Source organism: Canis lupus, chromosome 24 (genome assembly GCF_048164855.1).
Source record: "Canis lupus baileyi chromosome 24, mCanLup2.hap1, whole genome shotgun sequence".
Classification (NCBI taxonomy): domain Eukaryota; kingdom Metazoa; phylum Chordata; class Mammalia; order Carnivora; family Canidae; genus Canis; species Canis lupus.
The window spans coordinates 22083129-22105945 of record NC_132861.1 but is presented as its reverse complement, the minus strand read 5'-3'; the positions used below and the strand labels follow the sequence as shown (position 1 = coordinate 22105945).

At 34.9% G+C, this 22817-nt stretch overlaps 1 protein-coding gene across 16 annotated transcripts in view; it reads left to right on the top strand.

Annotated features, from left to right (window-relative positions):
- NEK1 (NIMA related kinase 1) overlaps positions 1–22817 on the top strand; it is a 228597-nt gene that overhangs the window by 137071 nt on the left and 68709 nt on the right. For 15 of the 16 annotated variants that reach the window (XR_012016397.1, XM_072795971.1, XM_072795954.1 and 12 more), the window contains 4 exons: positions 3386–3517; positions 5863–5928; positions 6016–6244; positions 19494–19646. Coding sequence is in view for 15 of the 16 variants with exons in the window: in XM_072795971.1 (XP_072652072.1) it covers positions 3386–3517; positions 5863–5928; positions 6016–6244; positions 19494–19646 (580 nt within the window). In the remaining variant the exon portion in view is untranslated. Of the gene's footprint in view, positions 1–3385; positions 3518–5862; positions 5929–6015; positions 6245–19493; positions 19647–20494; positions 20701–22817 lie in introns of those variants that run through there. The other variant, XM_072795966.1, reaches the window with a different exon arrangement.

Below are 22817 nucleotides of genomic sequence, written 5' to 3'. Positions count from 1 at the left end.
TCAATTTGAATATCCGTTATTTAGCACTGTGCTTGGCACTTAATACATCTTTGTATTGATTAATTTGTATCAAATATTGCATATTTGTTTTCTCACAAAAATCACATCAGATTTACTTATTAAAATAGAAAACAGGGCACCTGGGATGCCTGGGTGGCTCAGCGGTTGAGCGTTTGCCCTTGGCTCTTGGCGTGATCTCAGGATTGGTGATCGAGTCCCACATCAGGCTCCTTGCAGGGAGCCTGCTTCTCCCTCTGACAATGTCTCTGCCTCTCTCTGTGTGTCTCTCAAGAATAAATAAAAAAAATCTTTAAAAAAAAAAAAAAAGAAAACAGGGCACCTGGGTGGCTCAGTCAGTTAAGCGTCTGACTCTTATTTTCAGGTCAGGTCATGATCTCAGGGTTGTGAGATGGAGCCCTGTGTCAGGCTCTGTGCTAGACATGGAGCCTGCTTGAGATCCTTTCTCTTTCTCCTCCTCCCTTCCCACTCGTGCACATGCAAGCTGTCTTTCTCTTTAAAAGAAAAAAAAAGCAGAAATCATTCAAGTGAATTTAAACATTGATTATACAGTGGATAAAAACAATACATGGTTAGACAAATATTTACTGATTTAAATAAAATGATAGAATTTGTACATCCAAATTGTTTCCTTCAAAATAATTATCTAAAGAAATACCATACTTTTCTAAAAATGCTGCTATTTTTTCAGAACCAATTGGAACTTGTTTTTATTTTCTCAGAATTTATGGTACCTTTTTTGAATATCCTGTATGAAATAAGACCATCATAAAGCTTCAAAATATTTCTATGTAGTCTTTCAAGGAGATAATACTCAGTTGTGTTAGCTTTAGGTTTTTTGAGTTATTTATAACAATATTCTCAAATATCAGTATACTTTTTCAGTGGTGCTCAACTCTGGATTAGAACAGTGTTTCTGTCTTTTTTTATATATAAAGATTTAATTTTTTAGAGTAGTTTTAGGTTCACAGCAAAACTGAGGAAGATACAGAGATTTCCCATATATCCTTGCCCCATAGCCTCTCCCATTAATCAGCATCTTCCACCAGAATTGTACATTGTTGCAGTTGATGAACCTATATTTACATATCATGACTCAAAGTCTATAGTTTATATTATAGTTCATTCTTGGTACTGTCCATTTTGTAGGTTTCGACTAATGTATAATGACAGGTATTCAGCATTATAATATCATACAGAGTATTTTCACTGACCTAAAAATTCTGTGTTCTGTTTATACATTCCTCCTACCACTCCTCTCCCAACCTCTGGCAACCACTGATCTTTTTATTGTTTCTATAGTTTTACCTATTCCAGAATGTCATATGATTGGAATCATACCAGTAGCCTTTTCAGATTGACTTGTTTCGTTTAGTAATATGCATTTAAAGTTCTTCTATAACTTTGCATGGCTTGATAATTCATTTCTTTTTAGCACTGAATAATATTCCTGTTTGTACCAGTTTTTTTTGTTGTTGTTGTTGTTTTTGTTAATCTAGTTACTGAAGGACATCTTGGTTACTTCCAAGTTTTGGCAATTATGAATAAAACTGCCATAAACATCTATGTACAGATTTTTGTGTGAGTATAAGTTCTTAAATCCTTTGGGTAAATACCAAGGAGTGTGATTGTTGGGTCACATGGTGAAAGTCTGTTTAGTTTTGTAAGAAACTGCCAAATTGTCTTCCAAACCATTTGAATTACCATCAGAAATCAATGAGAGTTCTGGTTGCTCCACATCCTCATCTGGTGCTTCAGTGGTTTGAATTTTAGTCATTGTAGTAGATAAGTTGTAGTATCACATTATTGTTTTAATTTGCAGTTCCCAAATGACATATGTGTAGCAACTTTTCATATGCCTACTTGCTGTTTGTATTTGTCTTTGGTGAGGTATCTATTCAGATTTTTAGTTCATTTTTTTAATTAGGTGGTTTGCTTTTTTATTGAGTTTTAAGAGCTCTTTTTATATTTTGGTTAACTTCACTTTAAGTCTTTCTGTCTTTGGCAAATATTTTCTCCAAGTCTGTGGCTTGTCTTCTTCTCTTGATAGTTATCTTTCAAAAAGCGAAAGTTTTGAATTTTAGTGAAGTCCAGCTTATTTATTCATCGTTCATGATTGTACCTCTAGTGTTATATCTAAAAAGTATTGCCAACCCCAAAATCATCTGGGTTTTCTCCTATGTTACCTTCTGGGAGTTTTTATAGTTTTGCATTTTGCATTTAAATCTATAATGAATTTTGAGTTAATTTTTGGTTTAAAGTCTTTGTTTAGATCCCTTTTATTTTGGCCTACGATGTCTAGATATCGCAGCACTATTTGTTGTAAAGACTCCTTTTTCCATTAACTTGTCTTTGCTCCTTTGTTAAAGATCATTTGACTGTGTTTATGTGAGTCCATTACTGAGCTATATTCTGTTCCATTGTTCTGTTTGTCTATTCTTTTACCAGTGCCACACTGTCTTTGTAGTAAGACTTGAAGAAGCTGGGTAGAATCATTCCTTGAACTTTTGTTCTTCAATACTGTGTTCATTATTGCCACCTTCTTTTGAACAACATAGATATTAGTATAAAATGAGAGTCCAGACAACAAGATGTTATAATTGTATTGCTACCTCAATAAATGTTGCAGTCGAAATGTATACCCCCCCAGAAATTTTTGTTTAATTGTTTGAAGGAGAGAAATAAGTAGGGAGCAGACTTGCTATGAGTATACCTGTAAATGCCATTTCCTTATATTTAGTAATGATTCCATATCTTATTTCACAGAGTATAAATGATAAGATAAAGATGAACACATATATGAATATAACATGATATTTTTTAGTGAAGTTAAATTCTTGTTACCTGCACTTATCATTTCTTCCATGCTTCCATTTCTTCCATTCTTCCATTATGTTGACATTTTTGTAATGAGGGTTCATGGTAGGTGATTGATGTTCAAACTTTAAGAAGATTGTGCCAAACTTTCAGAATTTGCACAAGCATCTCTTTTTGAATTGTAAGATTAAGAAGTAAAATATTTTTTTCTTCCCATCAAATGTTGTAATTAAAATTAAAGTGAAGGGACTGATGTCTTAATTTTTTACAAGTCAGGATTTTTTTAAAAGATTACTTAATGAAACATTGTTAATGAAATGGAAAAGAGTTAGTACTACAGGAGACATAATTATGTTTACATCTGAGGCCAGAGATGTTTCTCTCTTTTCTGATCTTTCCTCAGACCTAGCACATTGTCTTGCACAATAAAAATTGAGAAATGAAAACACTGTACCTTTAGATAGAGTGGATAAATAGTGATCCTATATATACCGTTTTATCTCTTCATACAAATATCAATTTGCAAATGTATTTAAATTCTTCATTATAGTTGGTGGCTAAAGGAGTAAAGAATTCTGATATGTCTCCACCTTTGGGACAACATGAAGCAGGTGGCTCTCCATCAAAGCAACAGATGAGATCTGTTATTTCTGTGACTTCAGCTTTGAAAGAAGTGGGTATGGTAAGTAAGTTTTCTAAAATTTAGAACTCCTCAAAGCTAAAGATTATCAGAAGGATTAAATTTAATGAGATTACATTAATTCCTAATGTTTCATTAAGTTTTTCTAGGGAAAAAAAAACTTCTTAAGATTTTTGTGTATGGTTTACTGTGAGTATTGGAGCCTCATTACTCATGGGTTTATACATCAATACAGAGGTTTATACATAAAATACATAAAAATAGATTTAACTGATTGTCTTTCATTTTTACTCTAAAAGAATATTGAACACTTGACGGGATGAGCAGTGGGTGATATGGTATACATTGGCAAATTAAACTCCAATAAAAAAATAATTTAAAAAATTTCAAAAATGTGAACACAAAAAATAAAAATAAAAGAATATTGAATAAATAAAACATATACAGAAATGTACAGAAAATAATGCAACATTTTTGTACCCCAGCTCTCACAATTAACAGAGATTTTTTTAAAAAAAGGTTCATTTTTCTCTAAAATAATGTCTCTTTGGTACTTTAATTAATTAACTCTAGGAATAAAGTCCAAGACATGTTTACATTTATTTTTAAATCTTTGATGTAAATTGAACAATAAAAAATAAATTTATTATTAAAAAATGAGTTACTCAAAGAAAACATAAAATAAATAAATAAATCTTTGATGTAACAAATGTTAGAGGATTTAATATAATTATACTTAACCCACCAATTACTTCTTTTACCTCCTGCTTATGAATCTCTGTCATGCTATATGGATAATGAAACAAAGAACTGTGGGCAAGTAAAAAGTTTAAACTTAGAAGTATATGTCAGGTGTTCCTCTAAGACATGAAAACACTATTCTAGGATTAAAGGAAATGGGCTCATGATGTGGAATTTCAGCCTAGAATTCAACACACAGGAGGGAAAAAGTCTATTGAATCATTTAACATATTAATCTGATTTTCTCTTATCTTTTTAATTAATGTCTCTGCCTTTTAATTGCTGAGTTTCATTAAGTTTTTACAGTCGACACTGATATTAATACACCAATTTTTTATAGCCTTTGTGTTTATTTTGAAAATAAGACTGAGTAGGAAAATACAAGTTTCTTGGTCACTCTCAAGAATTTCATGTAAGAAGCTATTTTTTTTTCAAGAAGGTTTAGTCTCTTTTTCTTTCTGATAATGATTTTGTGTGTGCTGCGTTGTTCACTTCAACTTTAGATACCACTGTGTGGTTTCCTTCCTGTACCCAGTCTCACATCTCAACTAGCTGTTCATCTCTCTGGTTGTAGCGACTGCTAATTCCTGACTACTTTATTGGGTAAAATCCTCTTTGTCTCATTTACATGTATTTACTTTAAAACTGACCAGTATACGTCTTTGTATTTTAATCAAATATTACAAAATTTGAGGTAATCTGTGTCATGAAGTGCTTTTCTTTATGTATTGTCTTGGTAAATATTGTTTACTTAAAACCTTGAAAATTACTCTTTCTTACTCTGCATCTTTCAGGTACTTTTTTTTTTTTTTTTTTTTTTGCTTTCATAGCTTTCATAACTACTAATTTCTTCTTTTTGTGTGTTTAAAAATTCTTGTTGGCCTACATCACTATGATTGTACTAATCAAAAGACAGAATTTTTATTATTGTTGGTCTAAAGGGCTCAGAACTTATTATTTCTTTGCTTATGGAGAGAAACCAATTCTCAATTATGTTTAGTAGTATGGCTTAATAGGAATATATATACATGAAACATAAAGACAGCATCAAAATAACACAGCCTAGCTAGAATTATTTTATCCACCAAAACTCCCTAGGTTTAATTAAGAGTGTATATAAGTTGAGACGCCTGGATAGCTCAGTTGGTTAAGCATCTGACTTTTGATTTTGACTGAGGTCATGATCCAGGGTGATGAGATTCAGCCCTATGTTTGGGCTCTGTGCTGGGTGTGGATTCTCTCTCTCCCTCTCTCCTTTCCTTGCATGAGTGTACATACTCTCTCTCTCTTAAAAAAGGGCAGGAGGAGTATATGAGTTAATTTTCTTTTTATTTGTACCACTGACCTAAAATTACCAAAAATCAGATGCCAAAAAGGAAGAGTATAATGTAGTTAAATATGTGATCAGTAATCTAAAAATAAGACAAATAATTGAGAATTGGCCGTTCTGTTTTTAAGTCTATTACTTGATTATTTTTAACTATTTCTCATTTCTGATAATGAAGGAAGTTATATTAACATTTTACAGGGATAAAAATATTCACAAGGAGCAATTTAATGGAAAACAAAAAGTAACAAAACCAAAATTTTTAAGGTAGACATTTAAAATAGCATTTTTCTTACTCTGTGACTATCTGTATTTATAGGATAGAAGTTTAAGTGATACCCAGGAAACCTCAGAAGACATGCAGAAGGCTAACAGTGCTATTTCAGTAAGTACAATTTTCAAACTCTTTCTGTCAGTCATTTTACTTAATTGTATACTTATTAAAGTTTATGTAACATATTAACTGTTTCAGAGTAAGCGGGAAATACTACGTAGGTTAAATCAAAATCTTAAAGCTCAAGAAGATGAGGAAGAAAAGCAATGTCACTCTGATACATGTGAGATAGTTGTTAATGAAGGTGCCAAAGAGCATGAAAAAGAAAAATCAGTTTCATCTGATCGCAAGAAATGGGAGGCAGGAGGTCAACTTGTGATTCCTCTGGATGAGTTGACATTGGACACATCCTTTTCTGCAACTGAAAGTATGTATAAAATGTTAATATTCTGTGTTGGCCTAGCACACTTGTAAACTTGTAGACTGGATACTTGGAAAGAAAGAACAGGTAGAGGGATTGAGGAAAGGCTGCAAAGATTTAGTTGTATGTGAAAAATAGAGAAAACTATTCATCCTTAAGAAACACAAGGATTTCGAGGAACACGGGTGGCTCAGTGGTTGAGTGTCTGCCTTCGGCTCAGGTCATGATCCCGGGGTCCAGGGATTGAGTCCTGCATCGGGCTCCCCACAGGGAGCCTGCTTCTTCCTCTGCCTATGTCTCTACCTCTCCTTATATGTCTCTCATGAAAAAATAAATTAAACCTTAAAAAAAAAAACACAAGGATTTTTATTACAAAATTATGTGGTATGAGAGAGAGGACTAATGATACATATTTAGATTGTTAACTCTTTCTACCAGTTGTATTACTTTAATCTGTTACTAGGAACAATTCTTGATGAGAACCAAAGTAGCAAACTTTGACAGTATCTCAGAAAGATCCCTTAGGTATGTAGTCAGAGGTATCGAAATGATCTCACTTAAAGATTTCTTTGTTCAGCAATAATTATTGAGCAACTATTTTCTTTTATTTTTTTAAGATTTTATTTATTTATTCATGAGAGACACAGAGACACAGACAGAAGCAGGCTCTGCTCAGGGAGCCCGATGTAGGACTTGATCCCCCAACCTAAGATCATGCCCTGAGCCAAAGGCAGACACTCAACAACTGAGCCACCCAGGCGTCCCTGAGCAACTATTTTCTTGCATTGTCTAAGTTATTGAGGAAGATACAACAATAAATGAAAACATGTGCTCTTGTGGTGCTTACATTCTGAAAGGGCAGGTCTGATTGTCAACCAACTAAATTTAGTTTTAAGTAATTTTTTTAATGGACTATTTTTGTAGAATTCTTTCTTGCATTGGAGAAAAGCTCAAAGACTCCAAACTATGGTGTCTTTTATTTTGGTTACTCAGCAGTTCTTTATTGAATCTCATTAAATGCCACATATTCCTCAGCAATGAAGATATAATAATGGTTAAGACATAGTCCTCCTTAATGAGCTTAGGGCCTAGGGGAGAGGGAGACAAGGCAATTGTAATTGATAAGGAATATACTAGAAATAATTTTAGGCTACTGTAAGAATATGTATCAAGACATAAATTGGAGTTGAGGAACCCAAGGAAATGATTTCTGGAAAAAAGGATGAGTCGAGGGATAAGTAGTTAACCAAAAGCTAAGCCGTGTTTTAGGCATAGATGAACTAGTACCCAGATGAAAGAGCGTGTAAAATTCAGGGAACTTGGTATAATTCAGCATGGCTGGCAAAGTTCAGAAGTCAAGTCAAACAATGGCAAGTAAGAAGCCTTGGAAGAGGTAAGGAGGGATGATCATGAAGGGTACTGTACATTGGCTCTTTCAAACAGTATAAACTTACTCTGAGTGCAGAGAGCAGTCTTTGAAACAAGAGTTAGCAAATGTTTTCTGTGAATGGCCAGATAGTAATTATTTTAGGCTTTGCAGGCCATAAGGACTCTGTTGCATCTTCTGTACTCTGTCACTAGAGTGTAAAAGCAGCAATTAGACAATATGCAAATGTTTTAACATGGCTGTGTTTCCAGTAAAATTTTATTTACGGATATTGAAATTTAAATTTCTTAACATTTTCTTTAACATCATCAGTTTCTTTTCTCAGACCTTCTGTTTTTCATTGTTGTAAAGAATGTTCATGATTGTTTCCTAGAAATATTTTATAATAACTTTTAAAACCCTTGTTAGATAATTCAAGTATCTGTGTGATATTTGTGTTGGTTATTAATCAATAGACATCTCCCATGAGATAATCATCTCTCTTCTCTCATGAGAGTTGTACTGTATGTTTTGTGTTCCCTATCATGTAGCATAGATCTTATACATGAAAATTGGTCATTAATTACATAAATATGATGAACACAACTTATGTTGTGAGATCTCTTGAGTGATGGAGCTGTAATGATTTAGAACACCTCTGAGGCAAAAAACTTATCACCAGTCTGACGGTGAAATGAAAGCAAAAGTAGAGAGGTTCAAGTAAGTTTTATATAAGATGAAAAAATCCTGCCACATTTTCTTTAAAAGTAGGAAGAAAGAACATATGCAGAATAAAAACAGAAGAATTGGGTAATTTTGGAATTCCTAGGTGGCTCAGTGGTTGAGCGGCTGCCTTTCGCTCAAGGCGTGATTCCGGAGTCGAGGGATCAAGTCCCACATCGGGCTCCCTGCATGGAGCCTGCTTCTCCCTCTGCCTGTGTCTCTGCCCCCCCCCCTTTCTCTTTCAGTCTCTCTCTCTCTCTCTCTCTCTCATGAATAAATAAATAAAAGCTTAAAACATAAAAAAAAATTAAAAATAGGGTAATTTTGAATGATTTATATAGACTTTTCAAAGACAAATATATCAGGATATATGAGATACCTTATTAAAAGCACTTTTATATGAAAAGCTAGCATGAGACTGAGAATAATGTTATGAATAACACTTTGTCTCATAAGTTCAAAAATCATGTTTAACATAAGCAGGCAATATATTTATGTGATAAGTTTTTACATAATATAAACAGTGTATAAAATTTCTCCCTACCTCAGCATATACTCCATTTCCATCTCTCTATAGACACATATTTTATACCTTTATGTTATATGTTATATATCATTTATTATATTTATTTTCTAAATAAGTGTATTTTAAATCATTTCACTACATTAAAAATTCCCTTCATCTTTTTTATAGCTGTGTAATAATAGTCCATTGTATGATCGTACATGATTTACTTTTCTTAAGATTTTATTATGAACAATTTCAAACATAGCAAAATTGAAATAATTTCACAGTGAACACCATACACTCTCCATTGAGAGTATACCATTAATATTTTACTGTGTTTGCTTGATCACATATCTGTCCATCCTTCTATCTAACAATTAGTGTATCTTATTTTTTGATGCAGTTTAAAAGTCATTGCAGATATTGGTACACTTTGTCCTAAGTACTTCATAGTATACATATCATTAAATGGAGTTCAATATATTTTAGAGTTTTTCTTTAATGTTAAATTTACATACAATGAAATGCAGATATTTTAAAAGTACATTTGCTGGGGGTTTAAAAATTTTTTTAGAGATAGCACATGTATGAGCAATGGGGAGGTTATAGAGGGAGAGAGAGAGAGAATCTTATGCAGGCTGCATGCCCAGCACAGAGCCTGACAGAGAGCTTGATCTCATGACCCTGAGATCATGACCTAAGCCAAAATCAAGAGTCGACAACCATCTGCTGAGTTTTAGCACATATAACCCTATGTAACCCAAACCCCTATCAATATACAGAAAACCCTCTCTTCCCAAACAAAAAATTTCATGCCTCTTCCCAGTTTCTGCATCTAGCCTCCCAGAGGGGACTTTTTTCTGAATTTTTCTATCTTAGATTAACTTTCTTTGTTCTAGAATTTCATTTAAACAGACTAACAGTTTGTATTCTTTTTTGTTTAGCTTGTCTAACTCAGCATAATGCATTTTTTTTTAAGATTTTATTTATTTATTCATAAGAGACACAGAGAGATAGGCAGAGGAAGAAGTAGGCTCCCTGCAGGGGAGCCTGATGTGGGACTTGATCCCAGGACCCCAGGATCAAGACCTGAGCCAAAGGCAGACACTCAACCACTGAGGTACCCAAGCATCCCACATAATGCTTTTTGTGATTTATCTGCATTGTGATTATCAATAGCTTGTTTCATTAAAAAAAAATCTCTATTTAAAATTTTTGTTATTGATAAAGTCACTTCTACTTTTTTTGCTTAATGTTAGCTGGTATATCTTTCTCCATTCCCCCCTCTCTTTTTAGTCTTTTGGTGTCTATGTATTTAAAATAGGTTTCTGCCTATAAGAAGTATATTTTTGGGTGTGCTTTTTTAATCCACTCTTATCAACTTTAACTTGGTTATTGAGACCATTTATACTTAATGTGATTCTTAATATGGTTCCATCTAAAAATGCCATTTTGCTATTTGTTTTTTGTTTACCTTATCCATTCTTTGTTTCCTTTGCCCTTTTGTTTTTCTTTTTTTAAGATTTCATTTATTTATTCATCAGAGACACAGAGAGAGGCAGAGACACAGGCAGAGAGAAAAGCAGGCTCCATGCTGGGAGCCCAATGTAGGACTCGATCCCGGGACTTTGGGATCACGCCCTGAGCCAAAGGCAAATGCTCAACAGCTGAGCCACCCAGGCGTCCCGTTTTTCTTTCTTTTGGATTGAGTATTTTTATGATTACATTTTATCTCTGTTATTGGCTTAGTAACTGCAGTTTATTCTTTTATTTTAGTGTTTACTCTAGAGTTTGTAGCATACATCTTTAACTTATCACAGTTTATCTTCTAGCAATTGATTATATTTCACATATAGTTTAAGAGCCTTACAACAGTATCGATTTATTTCCTCCCAGTCATTGTGCTATTGTTTTTGTTTTTAACTTATGCTATAAACCCCATAATACATTATGATCATTTATTCTTTAAGGAGTTTTAAATAATAATAGGAAAAGCTTCTGTATCTACTCATATAGTTATTGTTTCCAGTGGTCTTCATAATATTTGAATATTTGTGTAAATCAGATTTCCATGTGGTTATCATTTTTTTCTGCCTGAAGGACTTTCTTGAACATTTCTTATAATGTAGACCTGCTGGTGAGGACTCATTTCAGCTTTTGTAGATCTATAAAAGTGTTTATTTTGCCTTCCTTTTGCAAAGATACTTTTTTTGGGTATGGAATTCTAACTTTGATATTTTTTTTCTTTTAGTACTTTAATGATACTGTACCAATGTCTTCTAGTTTCTTATTTATTGTGGTAAGAACCTTCTATCATTCTTATAGTTATTCATCTGTATGTAATATGTCTTATTTCTTCTAGATTTTTTTTAAGATTTTATTTATTTATTCATGAGAGACAGAGAGAGAGAGAGAGAGAGAGAGAAGGAGAGAGAGAGGCAGAGACACAGGCAAAGGGAGAAGCAGGCTCCATGCCGGGATCCTGATGCAGGACTCGATCCTGGGACTCCAGGATCATGCCCTGGGCCAAAGGCAGGCGCTAAACTGCTGAGCCACCCAGGTGTCCCGTCTCCTTAGATGTTTTTAAATCTTTCCCCTAAGACTTGGTTTTAGTAAATTTCATTATCATGTGCTTTGGTGTCATTTTCTTGTTTCTTTTGCTTGGGTTTTGTTCAGCTGCTTGCAATTGTGAGTAGCTTTCATTAAATTTGGATAATTTTTGCCATGTTTTTCCAGCTTATTTTGTTTTTTTCTAGAAATTTAGATCTTCTCAGTGTTTTCCTTTTCTGTAATTATCATTACTTCTTTCTCTAGCTTATTGAACATACAGAATTCAGTTATACTGACAAGGTCATCTGTCATTTTTAGGTTGGTATTACTCGATTGATTTTTTTCTCTTTATTAAAGGTTGGATTCTTTTGCTTTTTTGCGTGCATGGTCAATTTTTTGTTTGGAAGCCAAACCATGAATTTTACCTAGATGAGTGATTGTATATTTTTGTATTCCTATAAATATCCTTGATTTTTGTTCCGAGACACAGTTCAGTTACTTGTAAATAACTTGACCCTTTTAGGTCTTGCTTTTAAGCTTTGCTAGGTGGAGCAATGTCTATGGCTAATCTCTCCTCTTTGACGAAGTCTAAAACCTCTCTGAGTAACCTGCCTAATGACTTGTGAATTATAAGACTTTTTTTTCTGGCTGGTGGGAAGAGGGACTATTTCTGACCTTTTTTAACTCCAAGTTTAACTCCTTTTGGGACATCTTTTCCCTAGATATAGTAATTTCCCATGTGTGTGCTGATCGGTATGCAGCTTAAGAATCCAAGAAGCTCTATGGTTCTTCCAAGTTCTCTTTGTGTAGCTTTCTACTCTTCAGTACTCTGTCCTGCCAACATTAGCCACTTTTGCCTTCTGGACTTCCGATTCATTACCTCAGCTCAAAGAGACCGTCAACTCTACCTGGTTTTCCCTCCCTACGTCAAAGGGAACTAAGTTCATATCGTTTCATATGGACTTTAGTTTTTCCAGTTTTGTTAAAGAGACTTTCCATTCCCTACTATATTGCTTTGACGTCTGTGTTAAATACCACATGCCTCTAAGTTATAGGTCTATTTCTGAGTTTTCTACTTTTTAACTATCCTTTTAAAAATTGATTCCTAGGGACCTGGGTGGCTTGATCGGTGAAGTGTCTGCCTTCAGCTTGGGCCATGATCCCAGGGTCCTAGGATTGAGTCCCAGATCGGGCTCCCTTCTCAGTGGGGAGTCTGTTTCTCCCTCTACTGTTCCCACTCCTGTTCCCCCTGCTTGTACTTTCTCTCTCTGTCAAATACAGGAAGTTAAAAAAATTGATTCCCTACTGGGAATTATTTTTGCTTTATAAAACTGAATTTCACCTGCTAATTTGCAGATTCTTACTTTCAAGGAACTAGTACATACAGATTTGTATCAACATTTTGTATTTGAATACCATTAAAATTTTATATGACTTTTATATGCTGTAATATGTGAGATTGCACCTTGTCTATGACTGCTATTGCTAGGTACTTAGATGCTTTGTGTATTATTACAGAAGGCGCTGAAGAATCAAATCTCAATAGATAATTTCCCATTTTTTGCTCTGCTAAATTTTATTTTTAATGTTACTCCAGAATTATTGCCAAAAAGACAATGTCAGTTGCCTACTGAAGATATGTAAGCTAAACTCAGGGCACCTAGGTGGCTTAGTCAGTTAAGCATCTGCTTTCTGCTCAGGTTGTGATCCTGGGGTCCTGGGATCAAGCCCCACATCAGACTCTGCTCAGTGAGGATCCTGCTTCTCCCTCTCCCTCTCCCTCTGCCTCTCCCCATATGCCTGCTTGTGGCGCACACACTCTCTCTCTCTCTCTCTCTCTCAATAAATATATAAATAAAATCTTTTTAAAAAAGATATGTAAGCTAAACTAAAATAAATTTTCTTAGAAATACTCTTATCTACGTTTAAACCATATGGACATTTAGGATTCATTTTCTATTTTCTTTCATTAAATTTGTAGAAACAAAATATTAATTTCTATTTCTTCTCTTTTGTACACCCCAAATTATTGTTTAATAGTCTTAATTTTCAAAAATATTCTCAAATCAAAATTTTGAAGAAGCACAATTTATTTTTTCTATTTTTATATTCCTTGAAACTAGAATTTAATTCATATTGTTTACTTTTTTATTGAAGCCTAGTTAACATGCGATATTTTGTTACTTTCATATGTACAACATAGTGATTCAACATTTATATAAATTACAAAGTAATCAAGATACATCTAGCTATCATCTACCACTGTACAAGGTTGATTTATATAATTGACCATATTTTCTATGCAGTACATTGTATCCCCTTGTTCTATTTATTTTTTAACCAAAAGTTTGTACCTTTTAACCCCCATCCCTACTTCCTCTATCCTCCCTATGCCTTCCCCTCTGGTGACCACCAGATTATTCTCTGTATATATGTTTCTGTATTTAGTCATTTATTTAGTTTTTTGGATTCCACATATAAGTAAAACCATACATTATTTGTTTTTCTCTCTCTGACTTATTTCATTTAGCATACGGACCCTCAGTGTCCATCCATGTTGCAAATGGAAAAATTTCCTTTTTTTTATGGCTACGTAATTTCCTTTGTGTGTATGTATGTACACACACACACACACATACACACACGTAATTGACCCTGAACAATACAGGGGTTAGGAATCCAAATCTGTGCAGTCAGAAATCTGCATATTACTTTTGACTCCCCAAACATTTAATTACTACTATTAGCCTACTATTGATTTGAAACCTTACTAATAGCATAAATAGTTGATTAACACATATTTTGTATTTATATGTATTATAATGTATTCTTACAGTAAAATAAGCTAGAGAAAAGAAAATGTTACTAAGAAAATCATAAGAATAGAAAATATTCTTAAAGTGCTATATTGCATTTATTGAAGAAAGTCCACATACAAGTGGACCCAAGGCTGTTCAAACCTGTGTTGTTCAGGGTACAGTTATATACCACATCATCTTTCCCTATTCATCTATCGATGAACACTTAGATTGCCTCAATATATTGGCTATTGTAAATAATGCTGCAGTGAACATAAGGATGTGTATTACTGACTTTGGGCTTTGTTTGTTCTTTGTAGTTCCTTTATATGTAGAATTATGTATGGTTAATTTGAGATTTTTCTTGTTTCTTGAGATGGGCCTGCATACCACTATAAACTTATCTCTTAGAATTGCTTTTGCTCCCATAGATTTTGGAACATTGTATTTTCATTTTCATTTGTCTCAAGGTATTTTTTGATATCTTCATTGACTCATTGATTTGTTTAGACTTCACATATTTGTGTTTTACAGTTTTCTTCTTAAAACAAAACAATTTTTCATTTTTAGTTTTATACTGTTGTGTTTGGAAAAGGTGCTTGGTATGATTTCAGTTTTCTTAATTGAGATTTCTTTTGTGGCTTTCATATGCTCCATCCTGGAGAATGTGCATTTGAAAAGTGTGTGTACTCTGCTGTTTTGGGGTAGAGTGTTTTGTATATATGTGTTAAGTCCATTTGGTCTGATGTGTTATTTAGGACCAATGTTTCCTTATTGATTTTTCTATCTAGATGATCTATTCATTGATGAAAGTGGAATATTAAAGTCCCCTACTGTTATTGTATTAATCATCAGTCTCTCTCTTTATGTTTGTTAATACTTGCTTTATGGATTTAGGTGCCCCTATGTTGGATGCATTGATATTTCTATCCTCTTGTTTGATGTATGCAATCATTATGTAATGCCCTTCATAGTCACTTGTTACAGTCTTTCTTTTAAAATCTATTTTTTTCTGCGTTAAATATTGCTACTTCAGCTTTCTTTGTTTTTCATTTGCATGGAATACCTTTCTCCATCCCTTCAGTTCACTTGTCTGTATGTGTCGTAGATCTGAAGTGAGTCTCTTGTAGGTAGTGTGTATATGGGCATTGATTTTTTTTTTTTATCCATTCAACCACCCTTTGTCTTTTGTTTAAAGCATGTAGTTGATTTACATTAAAAATAGTTATTGATCGATATGTACTTATTGCCATTTACTTGATTGTTTTCTGTAATTGGCAGTTCTTCTGTGTTACTATTCTCTTCTCTTGCGCTCTTCCCTTGTGATTGGTGTTATATTTGTATTTCTTTCTGTTTATTTTTTCTTTACCTATCAATAGGTATTTGGTTTATATTACAATGGGATTCATATATAACATCCTGTATATCTAACAGTCTGTTTTAAGTTGAAGGTTCAAACACATTCTAAAAGCATTACTTTTACCTCCGCAGCATTTTGTTTTTGATGTCATGTTTTACATCTTATTATTTTGTGTAGCTCTTGATTAATGATTGTAGGTCTAGATGATTTTAATATTCTTGTCTTTTAAACTTCATATTAGATATGAGGGTGGTTGATCCATGACCTTTGTATTGTTTACCTTTACCAGTAAGATTTTTTCTTAAATTTTCTCATTTCTAGTTATAGTCTTTTCTTTTTGTTTAATGAAATTCTTTCAACATTTCATGGAAAACCAGTTTGGTATTGATGAACTCCTTCAGCTTTTCTTTGTCTGGGAAACTGATCTCCCTTCAGCTCTGAGTGATATAACTTTGCCAGGTAGAGTATTCTTGTTTATAAGTCTTTTCCTTTCAGTACTTTGAGTATATCATGCCACTCCCTTCTGGTCTGTTAAGTTTCTGCTGAAAAAATAGCTGATAGTTTTATGGGGTTCCCTTGTAATTAACTAGTTGTTTTTCTCTTGCTGCTTTTAAGATTCTCTCTTTATCTTTAATTGCTGATACTTTAATTGTAATATGTTTTGGTGTGGGTCTTTTTGGGTTCATCTTATTTGGGACTCTGTGCTTACTAGAATTAGATGTATATTACCTTGGCCAGGTTAGGGAAATTTTCAGCCATTATTTCTTCATATAGATTTTTTGTCCCTTTCTCTCTTTTCCTTCTGGGACCCTATAATGCTAATGTTAATACCCTTGATGCTGTCCCAAAGGGCCTTTAACTATTCTCACTTTTAAAAATTATTTTTTTGGGGACACCTACGTGGCTCAGTGGCTGAGCATCTGCTTTTGACTCAGGTCGTGATCCTCGGATCAAATTCCACAACAGGCTCCCTGTGGATGTCTGCCTATGTGTCTGCCTCTTTCTCTGTGTCTCTCATGAATAAACAAAATCTTTAAGAAATAATAAAATAAAAATAAAAATTCTTATTGCTGTTCTGATTGGGTAATTTCCTCTACCCTGCTCTCTAGATTTTTTTTTTTTTAAGATTTTATTTATTTATTCATGAGAGGCAGAGGGAGAAGCAGGCTTCATGCAGGGAGCCTGATGTGGGACTCAGTCATGGGACCATGGGACCACACCCTGAGCTGAAAGCAGATGCTCAACCACTAAGCCACCCAGGCATCACTGCTTTCCAGATTATTGATCCTTTCTTCTGCATCATCTAATCTGTTAATTCCCTCTAGTGTATTTGTTATTTCAGTTATTGTATTCTTTAGCTCTGATTGGTTCTTTTTTATAGTTTCTATCTCTTTGTTGAAGTTCTCACTCTTTTCTCTTCTTCAGAGTTCAGTGTCTTTATGACCATTACTTTAAACTCTTTATCTGGTAGATTGCTTATCTCCATTTTGTTTAGTTCTTTTTCTAAGATTTTGTCTTGCTTTTATTTGGAACATATTTCTCTGTCTCCACATTTTGCCTCACTTTGTTTCTGTGTATTAGGTTGATCAGTTATGTCTGTAGGTTTTAAAGGAGTGGCTTTATGCAGAAGGGGCCTTGTAGCACAAACCTCCATGGTCACCTGAGCCAGGTTCCTGTGAGTGTTTCTTATGTGAGCTACCTGCACCCTTCTGTTGTGGCTAGGTCAAGATTATTGCAGACCCACTGGTGTACACAGCTTTCTGTGAGGTCAGACTTTGACTACTGCATGCATACTAGTGAGTGGGGCTGGCCCTCTGTGTGGCTTTTTGTGAGGTCTGGTTGTAACTGTTGCAGGTGTTCTAATACAGGACTGATCCCGCAAATTGAGTTCACTTAGGAGGGTCTCTTGGGGCCAACTGAGGGTACTCTCCACAAGTGGTAGAACAGGGAATTGCTTGGGAAGGGCTCCTTACCAGCCTAGGCTGCTTACAGAGTATGCTAGGGAAGGGACTCTGAGCTAGGGTAGACAGGTTGGGTAGGGCAAATCCACAAGGGAATGCCACAGTAGAGCTAGTGGTGCTAGCACAATAGGTGGACAGTGTCAGAAAAGGCACCCACCAGGGGCACCTGGGTGGCTCGGTTGAGCATCCGACTCTTGAGTTCAGCTCTGGTCATGATCTTGGGGTTGTAGAATCAAGTCCCACATCAGGCTCTGCCCTTCTCCTTGCTGCACTCTAAATAAAAGAGTGAATGAATGAAAATGGATAAATGAGTAAATTAAATATATATATATACCTAGCTTTAAAAAAAAATAAAAAAGGAGGGAGGGTGAGCGTGCACCCAATAGTGCTGGGTCAGCTAGGTAGAAGGAGGATAAGAAAAATTGTACACACCACTTCCATCTCTGGAGAACTTTCCAACAGATCCCTGCCCTTCTGACACATACTAAAGTTAGTAGATTTCCTTCACTTGTAATCCAGGCAGTTTTGAAACTGCTACGTTGTGTTGGAACTTAGAGTCAATGATATTGTGCAAATGCTCTCTAAGAGTGGAGTTGCAGTTTCCGACTAGTCTCTTGCTCTTCCAAACATAAGCAAGGCCCCTTGGTCATTGAAGCTATACGTTATGGATTCTTGTCTTTCTGGTGCAGGTCTCCTGGGCTGTGGAACCTCATGGAGTCCCAGACCCCTCAGTCCTCAAGGAGGGTCTCTACAGTTGTGATATCACTCACTTGTGAGTCACCATGCCAGGAATGTGAGCCCTGACTAAATTGCATCTCCACCCCTCTACCCATCTCAATGTGGTTTTTTCTTTATATTTTTAGTTCTACCTGATCTTTTGCTAGTCTTCCATTTGTTCTCAGAGATAATTGTTCTACATACAGTTGTAGGTTTTGGTGTGTCCATAAGAAGACTTGGGTTCTTGATCTTCCTTTTTTTTTTTTTTTTTTTTTAAAGATTTATTTACTTATTTATTCAGAGAGAGTGAGAGAGAGGCAGACACACAGGCAGAGGGAGAAGCAGGCTCCATGCAGGAAGCCTGACATGGGACTTGATCCCAGGACTCCAGGATCACACCCCGGGCTTCAGGCGGCGCTAAACTGCTGTGCCACTGGGGCTGCCCAGGTTCTTGATCTTCCTATTCTGCCATCTTGATCCTGCCCCCTATAATATTTTTTTAAGATTTTATTTATTTATTTTAGTGGGAGAGGGGCAGAGGGAGAAAGAGAGAAACCCAAGCAGACTTGGCACTAAGTGCAGAGCCAACATGGGGCCAAAATCCAGAGACAGATGTGTAACCAACTGAGCCACCCAGGTGCCCCTCCATAAGTATTCTGTTTTATTTTATTTATTCTTTTTAAAGATTGTATTTATTTATTCATGAGAGACACAGAGAAAAGAGGCAGAGACATAGGCAGAAGGAGAAGCAGGCTCCTTACAGGGAACCTGATGTGGGATTCCATCCCAGAATCATGACCTGAACCAAAGACAGATGCTCAATCACTGAGCCACCCAGGTGTCCCCCTAAGTATTTTAAAAGGGATTTATAACTCTATATTTTTATTGCTAATATTACTAATGCCATTCATCATTCATTCTGTTCATCATTCTCTGAAAGTCTTTTATTTTTTAAAATAGTTTTTAAAAGATTTATTTATTTGAGAGAGAGAGTACGGAGAGGGGCAGAGAGAGAGAGAAGAGATTCCCCACTGAGTGTGGAGCCTGACACAGGCTCAATCTCTTGACTCTGAGATCATGACCCGAGCCAGAATCAAGAGTTGGACACTTAACTGACTCAGCCACCTTGAAAGTTTTTAAAGCATCATCAGTATATAGGACCTTTCTTTCGTGTGATGTGTTCAATTGGATAGATCTTAAATCTGCTTTATAATACAGTAATAGTATTATGTTCTATCCATGAAATTTGTTTTTCGTGTCTTTTTCTTATAGAACATACAATGGGAGAGGTTATTAAATTAGATCCTGGTGGATCTCCAAGAAAAGTCTGGGGGAGAAGTCCTACAGATTCAGTTCTAAAGATACTTGGGGAAGCTGAACTGCAACTTCAGACAGAACTATTGGAAAACACAGCCATTAGAAGTGGTAAGCAGAAACAAGTTGTTTTTTTATACTAGAAGTAATGTTATTAAAAATCGAATTGTATTTTTCAAGATCTCTCTACTTTAAGTGAATCATTTATAATAGACTATCTTTTAATCATAATAATTTCCTAGTTGGATGGAGAATAGTTGTATTTTCTGAGGAGTTGTCTCAAAATTACGGTCTTGAATTTTGACTTGGTGTAACCTGGATGAGATCTTAAAAGAAAAGGAAAAGGAAATGTGTATAGGGTGAGCTAGAAAAGTAGAACAGTCAAAACATTTTACATGAAGAAAGGTATAGGAGCAATGCATGTGGTTTCTGGAATTAGGTTGAATAAAGATATCTATAATAAGTATGACAGACATTATCCAAGGACTGGGGAGGATGAATTGTGAGGCAGGAAGAAAACATTTATTTTCCATGAGTATTTGTGGATCTTAGTATTACAGCTATGCATATGAAGAATGTCCATGTTTAAAACAGGTGTTTTCATATTTTAAAGTTTATTCAAATCAGAGGTTGAATATGGTTTTTCTCTTCAGATTTTGTGTCTAGACGTGAATATATGTCACTCCTGTGTTCTTTCTCTCAGTCTATCTTTTTCCCCTCTCCCTCCTTAACTGTCTTTGTGAACTTTGTGCATACTTTTATTTTTGCCTTTTTCATGCAGTATTATCACTTACTTGTTTTCACTTTTGTCTGTCCTTTGAGAGCAAGGATGATCTTTTTACTTTTTATAGCTTTACTGCCTAACGCATTAGAAAGGACAGACAGCTAATAAGCGCTCCATAAATAGTTGGCAAATTGAAGTTTAATAAAAGTAAGACAAGTCATAAATTATTTCTCAGTTCTAGTTCTCTGAAGATGGATTATTTGAATATGGAGAATACTGATATTGACTATAGAATTAGAGTGATGCTCACATTTGAAACTGACAGAAAATAACATAGGAGGTAAGGTTATTCATTCACAGTATATATAAAGAAATTAACCAGATGATAATATGCCAGTGAGATGAACCTATACACATGTTATTAAAGTGTCAAAAGCAGCTTGCTATTTTTTTTTACTAAGGGTTAGTATACTAGCTGTTAATCATTCTAGGATTTTCTTTAATATTAGAGGAGAAAGCAATTTGAAGAGAGATATACTTGTTTGAAAAAAAAAAGGAAGTACACAAAATGTGTGTATTTGTAATTAACTCATTCACACTCTTGTGTCTGGAAATTGTGTAGTTTTATGCCAGACAAATATTCAAAAACAAAAATACTCGTAACTTATTAATTCTTATATCTTAGTCTGATCTGGTTATCAAAATGCATCAGGCTTTAGTCAGAAAAAAATGCCTCGGGGCTAAAACATTTTCAAAAATAATGGTTAAAAATTAAGAATATTTTGTAATCTAAAAGTCCTTTATGTGTTTATCCTCAAAAGAACTATTACTTTATAAGCATCAGATTCTGGATTCCTTTTATGTAAAATCATTATTGCTTAAATGTATGTAATTTGCTGTATAATAATACTTAGGCAATGTGAAAGCAAGTCGTTTTCTCCATATTCACATAATCCATCTTCAGAGAACTGGAACTGAGAAGCAATTTATAACACGCACATAAGAACATGCTCTGCATCACTTGCCATCAGGGAAATACAAATCAAAACCACAATGAGATACCACCTCACACCAGTGAGAATGGGGAAAATTAATAAGGCAGGAAACCACAAATGATGGAGAAGATGCAGAGAAAAGGGAACCCTCTTGCACTGTTGGTGGGAATGTGAACTGGTTCAGCCACTCTGGAAAACTGTGTGGAGGTTCCTCAAAGAGTTAAAAATAGACCTGCCCTACGACCCAGCAATTGCACTGCTGGGGATTTACCCCAAAGATACAGATGCAATGAAACGCCGGGACACCTGCGTTTCTAGCAGCAATGTCCACAATAGCCAAACTGTGGAAGGAGCCTCGGTGTCCATCGAAAAATGAATGGATAAAGAAGATGTGGTTTATGTATACAATGGAATATTAGCCATTAGAAATGACAAATACCCACCATTTGCTTCGACGTGGATGGAACTGGAGGGTATTATGCTGAGTGAAATGAGTCAATCGGAGAAGGACAAACAGTGTATGTTCTCATTCATTTGGGGAATATAAATAATAGTGAAAGGGAATAGAAGGGAAGGGAGAAGAAATGGGTAGGAAATATCAGAAAGGGAGACAGAACATGGAGACTCCTAACTCTGGGAAATGAACTAGGGGTGGTGGAAGGGGAGGAGGGCGGGGGGTGGGGGTGAATGGGTGACGGGCCCTGAGGGGGGATGAGCACTGGGTGTTATTCTGTATGTTGGCAAATTGAACACCAATAAAAAATAAATTTATTATTTAAAAAAAGCAATTTTTGATTATTCTTAATTTTTTTAACTTTAATTGCTAACTGTGGAATACTAATTAGCTATTCCTACTACTATGTATTAAGCAATAAAGCTACAAAAAGCAGAAAGATCATCCTTGCTCTCAGAGGACAAACATAAATGAAAACAGATAAATGATAATATTGCATGAAAAGGGCAAGAATAAAAATATGCACAAAGTTAAGAGGTAATAGAGAGATGTTTAAGTAACTTTATCTTGGATAGTTAACAAAGACTTCTCAGAGTTTGTCATCTGCCCTCTTTAATTTTTCCCTAACTACATTTACTTAGAATATGCACCATGCTGGAATTTTAACACAAAGAAGTCACAGTTTCTTACCATTAGGAAATTACATGTGGTAAAATCTGTGTTGGAAGTATTGTGTGTGTAATGATATAGAGCCACAGATTAGGAAGCTTTATGTTGTCAATACTGTACAGTTTCACTAAGGTTGATAAGGCCCTTTGGGCCAGAGAAAGCCACAGAGAGAGCAAGTGATGTTGAGCAAGACCAAAAATTAAAAAAGAGCTCAGTGGATAAATAAGGGACAGAATGAAAAATAAGACAATACACAATTCCAGTATATGCAAAGACAAAAGGGTTTAATTAATATGTGTGTAGGAGCAGCTTCATACTGTGGAAGAGAATGGGCTTTGGTTCAGTTCTGGTTTGATCCCAGATCCCAGATCCCCAGCAACCATGGGCAAGTTCCTCTTTTTTTCTTTTTTTTTTTTTTTAAGATTTAATTTATTTATTTA